General features: G+C 39.7%; 1 protein-coding gene across 1 annotated transcript in view; it reads right to left on the reverse strand.

Moving 5' to 3' along the window:
• The window catches only part of LOC105625610 (paired box protein Pax-6), a 26,694-nt gene extending 19,692 nt beyond the window's left edge, over positions 1-7,002 (reverse strand). Inside the window, exon 1 of the mRNA XM_012206931.1 lies at positions 6,990-7,002. Within this exon, the coding sequence (XP_012062321.1) occupies positions 6,990-7,002 (13 nt within the window). The remainder of the gene's footprint in view (positions 1-6,989) is intronic.
• Between the last annotated feature and the right edge of the window lie 2,685 nt (positions 7,003-9,687).

A 9,687-nucleotide genomic window follows, 5' to 3' on the forward strand; every position in this document is an offset into this window, starting at 1 on the left:
TACCTTTTCGGTACAATAAATACTATTAATTTATTTCGTTATGTCGCGTATTTATTTACTATTATTTAATTTATTAGTAATAAACGTACTATACTAATATATATATATATATATATATATATATATATATAGAGACTATCCGAAGATATTACTCCAAGAAACTTTGTCTCGTACTCTTCTGAATCATTTGATCCTTTCGACAGAATAATTTGTGTTAAAAATAGGCGACGGTGAAAGCGAGGACGCGTCGCGACAGCCTTTCGTCCTTTGAAGGGACGGTGCACGAGTCTGTGCTGTTTTTCACAAGTTTAATTCGTTACAAAGGGGACAAGTGTGCACGACTTAGCGGTATACACGTATACGAGCGCGAGATTCACCCTTTCTGTCATCGTCTTTTGCCTCACGCCCTCCTCCTCCTCTCCTCTTCCCTAGAGGGGATGACCACCCCCGACAGACGGGGATGATGACGGTGAGAGGGCTCGAATATCGCCCGAGCCCGACGCCGTCGACCCATGCACACACCCGCCGCGCCGGCCGCACACATTCTTTATATATAATTTCGCGTTAATCTACGCGGCGGTGCGGCGCAAAAGCGAGTCGCGCCGCAAAGTGAGGCAAAAAGGTTCCACTTGGCTGAGCGTGAAACGGGACACAGATTAAATCCCATCCTGTGCAACCCCGGCGCACGACGTCGCGGCACCCTCGTCCTCCCCCGGCCTTCCTGCGTCGGTTCGCTCGGTCGAGCCACCTCTTGCCACCCTCGCCAAACATCCCCCTCCTCCTGATCTCTGCGCCGGACGAGAGGCGGTCTTTAAGCGCGAAAACGATCGCCAGCCAAGGTATTTAAGATGCGCGAATAGACGCGACGAATGTAGCGAGCTAGCGAATCGACTTTATAATTGGGTCCTCGATAGAATTTTTTGCGAGGTCTATTCGACAATGAGAACGGAAATTAAACTAAAAGACTTATTTCCTGGATTTATTTTCTCTTGAATTTCTAAGCGTTTATACACTCTAAAAAATAGCATCTATGTAATTCTCACTGTGCTAATATTAACATCAATGCGATGTGAATTTAACACCATAGGTGTTAAATACATACCATGATGATGTTGATATAAACTTCAGGGATTTGAAATCCACACCATATTGGTGTTAATAAATACAGTGAAAGTTATACAGACATCGCATGTTAAATCCATACCGATACTTTTTATAGAGTGTATAAGAAATTGTACAGAAACGTTAATGTTGTCATCTACAATATACGAAGTAAGCTTGGTATAAAAAACAAGAGTAAGAAATTGACTAATCACGGTCGAATGTGAGAAGAATGATTGAATGTAATTGGTCAATTTCTTACTTTTCCTTCTTATACCAAGCTTATTCTGCATATTGTAGACGACGCATTACAATTCCAAAAACGTCGAAACACTTGATCAATTTCGTGAATCATTGTGTACATACATAGATCCTAGACGAACAAACATTAAACCCGTTGGAAAGGAACGATTGATCGTTACCCGATAATAGAAACAAAACAGTTCAGCGGAGCGGTTAATGCGCCACTCCAATTTCCAACGATGACGGAAAGTTTGCAGTGAAATAGTTGTTTAATGGGATGTAATAATAGTTTGCGGGTAATTAGTCCCGCGTTGCGACTCGAAACCGGCCGAACGTAATCAGTTACAGAGTGTGCCGGTTCGAATTCATTTAACGAACTGCTGTTTATCCGTCGACATCCATAAAAAATATCGTTTTCGCGACCAAATTGCTTTCACCTCTCGTCGTTGCATCGCGCATACGCTAAATAATATAATTATGCGCGCCGACCGCATTAATTAGACACACACAAATCGTCCAACTTTCCGAACTTGATATAATAGAAGCGATTACAAAACAGATATTTCCGTTGCGATAATACAAAACATGTTATTAGACTGCTAGGAAAAAAGACATTTGAAATCAGCCGGTTTCCCAGTATTGTAAGTATACACAATCGAGAATTAACGAACATTTACCGTGACTCAATTATCCAATTGTTTACATTGAAAATTAAGATAAATGTGACGGCAAATAACTAATAATTGAATAAATAACGGAAGAGAGATTTCAAGAAAGGATCCCATACTAATTATATGGAAAATTGAGTGCTAGTGAAATGAGCTAATTTTCACATATAATATAGCTTACAATGACTTGAACAAAAGACGTCAGATATAAAGCTTAATAACGAGTAGTTTTTGAGTTATGAAGAATCAAAAGTGTCAAACTTGTAAACATCTTTTTAATATACTGTAGCTCAAAAACTATTCATTATCGAGCCTTATAACATCTATTATTCACCACATTAAAAACTAACTCATTCCACCGGAATACAATTTTCCATATAATTAATGTGGAGTTTTTTATTCCAGAACCTATCATTATGTTAATGATAACAAATTCTCACTGAACATTTACAAGATCTAGTCGCGATCATTTCCGGTGACAGTCTTGGAATCTGTTAGCGGCATAACGTCGAGCGCTCGGATGCGCTTCTGAAGTCGACGCGTTTGTCGAGTGTCACCGACTAAACGTTATTATCACGTTGGTAGAGATTCCGAAGGAAGAGCAAACCGGGGGTTGGGTTGGGAGGGAAAAGGGTGCAGCCGAGCCGGGGTACAGCCTCCGAGCGTTTCGTCATAAACTCGGCGAATACGAAAAGCGACGGAGAGCGAGAGAGAAGTTCATCTCGTGCGCGTCTTTCAACGACATCAAAGATGGCGTGCCAGGCATACGCTCTCTAATGAGTTGAATCGCGGTAAGAGCGCTCGCGCCCGCTTTCCAAGAGACGACGAATTCATTACGGACGGTGTTAAGAGGCGACGGCGCAGTATTAGCAACCATCCCCCGGCAACGCATACTCATTACCGCGCTCGTTATTATTGACACCAGTGTGTAAGGCAGCTCACAAGTATGTGTCTTCCCTGTAGCTTTTCGCAGGTAAATACCGAACTCATGGCCGCGGGGTTAGTAATTCACGTACGTTCGCGCGTTCGTTACTATTCACGTATAACAAGATGCTTCACGCGGGAATACGCGAGATAACGCGATAATCTCGACGCCGCTGCGCAACGATTAAATAAGTTTTGCGCCGGTAAACGGGATAACGGACCGTGAAATCTCGACTCGATAAACACTCATTGTCGAAAGGAGCTATTGTCGTAACGAGTAAATGCAACAGCAAACCTTGAGATCATCGAAGTAATTAGCTTGTCATTCGTATGTAGTTTCTTTACGCCATCGGCATTTAATTGATTTTTCAATTCTTCGCGCTCATGAACGAGTTATCTTCATTTGAGTTATACTCTATTTGACAATTGCAAACGAAATGTCGCGAATGTGTTGCAAAAGATTTAATGGCTTTAAACCTATAAAGTTTAATATTTAAATTCTGGAACGCCAAAATCTATAATTACTAACGCTGGGTCTGTAAGATCCAATTCTTAGTACATACAATTCATTCGTGTTCTGCACATTTCTATTCGAAAATTAGAAGCATCAAATAATAGTTATAACATTTATATACAATTTTTTTTAATATATAAATACTTTCAAATAATATTAAAGATCATATGTAAGAATCACTTAATAATTCTTGTATATTTGTTGTGATGAAAATTAATTTAGGATACGAATGATTCATTATAAAGAAGTATAAAGAAGGATCAAAAAATGATCATTTATACTAAAGGTTAATATATGTTCATTAAAAAGTACTAATTAATTTAAAGGAATAAAAACAACATAATTCGTATAAAAAAATACTTACTTTTAATAGGCCGATATTCATAATCAAATCTTATGCTTAAGCCTTAAGATATTATGAATCAATCAGACAGCCGTATCTTAAGACATTACTTAGAACAATCTTAAAATAAAAACGGACTATAAATGTCAGACTTCAGACTATTTTTTCATATGAGTGTTGATTTATTCCTTGAAATTAATTAATCTTTTAATAAACATGTGTTGATCTTTGGTACATGTAATAATTTATTACAATACTTCAAATCTCCAGATAAAATATATAAATGAGTGGATTCAATAAACTTATGCCAGCTCTCGAGGCTTAATAGAATAAATAGCTTTTCATATACACACATAAAGTATTTCTAGAATCCGCCTGCAGTTTCTCTCAAATAAACCGAATGTAACCGAATACACTTAGCTTCCGTCCCAATACACCGACAGCCACGTAAACCGGAGAGCCAAACTGGCGTACTCGAAGTTCTTCTACATATATACCTACAGGCAAAAGTTATCGGCGTGTCTCGCGGACGTATTGCGGAACCGCGGTCTCTATTGATTAGTCGCGGGGATAATCCCGCGGCGCCGACATTTATTACCCCCTTGGAAGCGGAGGCAGGTAATCTCCGCAGCCTCCGTGCTCTGGCACGCGCGAGATTCGATCCAGAACCCGTAACCAACGCGCGGAACCCATAACCATTAACAAATCTCGTGTAGCGACGAGAACGAAATAAAGCGTTCTCGTGAATCGGCCGTTTGATTCCAAATAGCTTCTGGGGTTTTTATGGAGAACCGAAGGAAGAGGAAGCGCTCTCCTTCCCTCCCTCTCTTTCTCTTTTCCTGACATATACATAAGAGAAGGAGAAAATACGAGAAGAAGCAGACTGGTGGTTGGACGAATGAAAGAAGGGCGCATTCGTGCCACGCGAGCATTGTCCGCCTCCGAAGCTAATGCGAGGAGGGGGCATTATAGGAAGAGAAAGAGGGGGGAAAGCACTTACCCTCCTACAAGTCCCATTATGATCTCGCGTGGGCCGCGTCTCTGCTCTGGAATAAAGTGTGGGTAACTCCTCGACCGGAGAGAAAGATTATGTTGCGTCGAGACAAATTGGCGGTATAAGCAGCCCACGCTTATTGTCGGGGGTGCGAAGGAAGGGAGGTCTGAGAATCAACCTAACCGATTGTTGCCGGGTGTAGTGCGCGTTGGGGTTGCGAGGACGAATCTCTCGAGGTGCAAGAGGGCCACTACCCTTCGCCTCACCGGAATCATTGGCGAAGGGGCCGCTGGCCCGACAGAAGCCGACCAAAGGCGTGTCAAGTTACCAACTAACCCCCGGGGGTAACCGCGAGCTCACCTAAGCTCATAAGCGTACGCGTATTTACTCGTCCCTTTTCTCATATAACTCATCACGAGTTCGTCGGAAGGGCTGTAAGTTTATCAAAATCATCTACCTTAAGAAAACTTTGATTCGCATAAGTTACGATTTACTTGTCACTATTAAGTTAGGGTAGTAGTTATGAGAAGGATAATACGACGATACATGGAGTAATTCGCGTCACTATCTGTCTACTTGAGTATCATCTCACGAATGATAGCACGACGAGAAAATAACAGCTATATACCGTAAAAACAAATATTAAGGTCATATATTCTAATCGATACGTTGTCGCCCCAAAACGTCCTTTATCGATAATCAATAAAATACTTTATCCTCATATTTGAAATCTTATGAAGAAAGCTTATGAGGGTCAAATTTAACGTCATATTTAACCCTCCGGAACTGACGTGAGTCTCTATTGGATTACTATATTTTTTATTTTACATCTACAAATTTGAATTATTGTTATTAAAATAAACTTAGCATTCATTTTTTTATAGTTAGAAAAGTTATGTTATTTTAATTCCTTAAAATTAAGTACGACTTTTTAATCAACATATTTCTTGCTTACTTCAAAAGTGACACTCAAAAAATTAAGTTTCCTAAAAAAGAAAAAAAATTGTTTTTTTATTGCATAATCAATATCAGTAAAAGAATATATTCTTAACATTTCAAATGTATTTTTGTTATTTTCGCTTTATAACCTTTTAAAAAAACTACCCTTTTTTAGTTGTAACGATTTTTTTTAAACTACCTTTCTTAAGTTGTAACAATTTTTTAATAAAAAGTTAAATTAATTCACTTTTGATGATAGGATAATTTTCACTTAACTAATTTATGGTATGATTCAATAAAAATTATATTTTTTTAATTAGATACATTAGAAATAAGAAACTGACATATTAAATATGGATTTCACAGACTTAGTGTCAGTAATTATGTTACAGATTTTGGTGTCAGCTCCGGAGAGTTAAATGTATGTGTTATTATCTTTAATACATAATATTTTTAATATTTTGAATATTTAATATTTCTAAACAATGTAATTCTTAATGTTTTCAGTGAAAAGTTTTCGAAAAATCTTATATTATTTTTTATCTTTCTTTATATATTGTATATCATTTTAATTCTCTTATTTTTCAATGTCATCTTATTTTTTATATATCATCATTAAGTACTCTTAGAATTAGTGAGAGTTAGCGCAACTGATTCTTGATTACTTAATTACAAGATACGCATACTTGTGAGTTAATAAACTTACATGGATTAATTACCATAATTCCATTTTACTCTAACCATCAAATGAGAGTCAGACTGCTTCTCAAGAAATCACTATAATTAAAGAACTCGTGAAAACGCACGACAGTGCAAAAATTTATAAAAAGAGTCAAATTTTTCTCTGCCATGCGTTGTTCGGTTGAATATAACAATAAAATTTTTCTGATCTATTTACTTTATTTCGCTTAACTATAATTACGTCTCCAATTGAAATTGAAAAATTATTCTTCAGATAGTGACTTACTCTTATAATACTTAGTACCATAAGACAGTTTTCCACATCTTTATTTAAACAAAGTGTTCGGTAATTAATTAGTTTTCTCGCAGAACAAATCAATTATAGTTCTCGCAAATGATTTCATCTACCGGACCAAGGAGTTGTTCAGTAATTCTCATTTGCTGAATATAAAAAAAAAATCAGCCATTTGTTTACCGATTATCGGCTACCTGCGGCGTCAATGCTATTCCAGTCAATCGCCAAACACTTCGTTTTCTCGCAGTGATTCGCGTAAATGAAAGTAAATTGATTCCTGCACCGACCTTTATGCGGCATCTTCCAAAAGGGCGGCTCGGGGGTGGGCGAGCAAGGGTTGGCCACCCCCGCGCCCAACAGGGTTCTTGCCGCGTGCAGCGCCGCCGCCGCCGCCTCCCTGCTCCGCACTGCCGCAGCGCTCGGCGGGTATTCCGGAGCGCTGTCACTTTCGGCGATGCCGCCGCCACCGCTACCTCCGCAAGGACGAAGATGCAGGCTCAGCCGACCGCCACTGCCGCCTCCGCCGCCACTGCCGCTGCCGCCGCCGCCGCCGCCGCCGCCGCCGCCGCCGCCGCCGCCGCCGCCGTCTCCACCGCCGCCACCTCCGGCCACGCTAACACAGTGCTAAAATCATTCGAAATGGCTCGGTCAACTTCTCGACGATTTGACGCTTTTCAATTAGACGCCTTCGCATCTAATCCGTTCGGAAAGAGAAAGAGAGAAATGTCGTATAAAGTGAAAGAATATTGATTAAATAATACTATGTATCATTCATTTTTTAATAGATGCAATTGCGTCATTAACGTGATAAAAATAAAGCTGGATCTTATAATCGCTGTGCTTATTTCAATGAGCCTGTTCAATGTGTATTATACTTTTTATATATATAAAACTTTCTTCACAAAGGAAGTTTTTACACTTTACTTTTCTTAAAAAGTAAATGCAATCTATGTACCTATTAAAATGTCTTTATAATTGTATATATCAGTATGGTAATATAATAATATCTTTCAAAAGAGAAAACTTTGAGAGAAAAGGAAATAACATATTCTCTCTCTCTCTCCCTCCCCCTTCCTCTCTCTCTCTCTCTGTCTCTTTCTCTCTATCTGTACTATATTTGGAAAAATAAAAACATCGACCATTATTTTCACAAAAAAGACATGTTGATCGTAAACATGTTAAAATTCGTATAACATGGTATAACGCGGATACCGTATTATCGGAGCTGGATAATATCGCCGATAATGCCGTAACTCTCGCGGGGAATATATCGCTGCGCGATGATTATTTAGCACGGAGCGCGATCAAAAACCAATTTCGGGCGTAACGATGTAACGTATCGAGAGCATGGATTATTAACAGACGCGAGCACGTTTCGATTTACAATTTTGCGTCGTTCTTAATCGTATTGCGAAATTTTTACTTGACGATACGCGAGAAAAAAAAACGCGGCCAAACGACAGCGTGGGCGGCTCGCGTAGCCGACGGCGCGACGCGGCGAACAACGAGCTTGGTGTTAACGATTTACGAACGCTGGCGCGCAATGAACGAAATAATTTTACATACGTTTCACAATAATTTTATAAATTCACGGCAATTTACGAAAATTCAATTGATCCCTATACCTTTCCGCAGTGCGGTGCGTTGCATACGGCCTTCCGCGCGCGTAAATAACGCGGCTTCAAAGAACATAATTCGGGGGATTATCGCCCGCGAAGCGCGGTAAATATTGGCGCCGTCGAAACTGGTTCGCCAAAAGCAAATTTCAAAGTGCGCCAAAAAATAAATAACGCCCCGGCAAATAATAAACATTGCCGTGTCGGCGGTAAATTTCCGAATTTTTCCAAGGCTGATTACATCCCGCATAAATTTGTTCGTATTACTTTGCGCACCGCGACAACAAATCGAAAATTATATATACAACACAGAAGAAGTGCTACTAGAGGGAAATCTGCATCACGTTATTACAAAATCGATGTAATTAGAAAATTATTATAGTCTGAAAATTTCATGAATTGAATTTCAATTCGATTTCTTTTATCGAAAAAAAAAAACGCAATTTTTATCCTTGAATTTGCAATGTTGTTACAAAAGTGACTTAACAATTACGTGAATAAATTTTAGATATTGATACATTGTACAATATTTCATATTCCGTAGCAATAAATCACTGTATTCGTAAATAGTAAACGTGCAAAATTATTACGTTCTGAAATATATGTTGACTTTGAAACAATGCATACTTATCGATGGTTATTCTATTTTTAAAACTGCAATCCACGGAAAATTATACATGTACATAAAAAATGAACACCGTTTCTAACGATATATATATGTATATACAATTGACGTATATCTATCTTCTATTTATCAAAGTTCCCTGATAATTAAACAACATCCTCCATAAGAAAAGAATAATTAGCATGCGTGTGCAAATGATTCAATAGCGAAAGTTATTTTCAGAATGAAATCATGGGAATCGAATGGACGTACGACGAGAAATCATCTAATCACCGTCGCACTATCGAACACCTGCCGTAACGCCTTCTCGATCCTTGATGATCGAGAAATCAAATCCGACGTGTGCGCGTCGGGGCTACGAGAGTCTATGCGCATTCCGGCGTGCCCCTCATCTCATCACGGTTAATCATCACACGCCGGCGCGCGTCGGGACGAGCGTTAATTGTCATTCGGCGAGACTCGTAGATCATTAGCTCCTTTCAAGCCCGGTCGCGGTAACGTCACGACGGCCGACGGCAAAGCGGGGGACATCAATACCCGCGCGCCCGGTCGCGCCGGATCGAAAAGTGCAAGCTGTAAAGCGGCGAGCCGAGGGTCGTTAAACGTGCTCTCGGCCGCGAGATCATTCCGCGTCTCCTACTCTCTTCGCGACTCATTCTCGAGACCCTGCTTCTCCAAGCGATAGCAAGAGAGAGAGAGAGAGAGAGAGAGAGAGAGAGAGAGAGAGAGAGAGAGAAGAGTAGT

This window comes from Atta cephalotes (assembly GCF_000143395.1).
Source record: "Atta cephalotes unplaced genomic scaffold scaffold00003, whole genome shotgun sequence".
In the NCBI taxonomy this organism is placed as follows: Eukaryota; Metazoa; Arthropoda; class Insecta; order Hymenoptera; family Formicidae; genus Atta; species Atta cephalotes.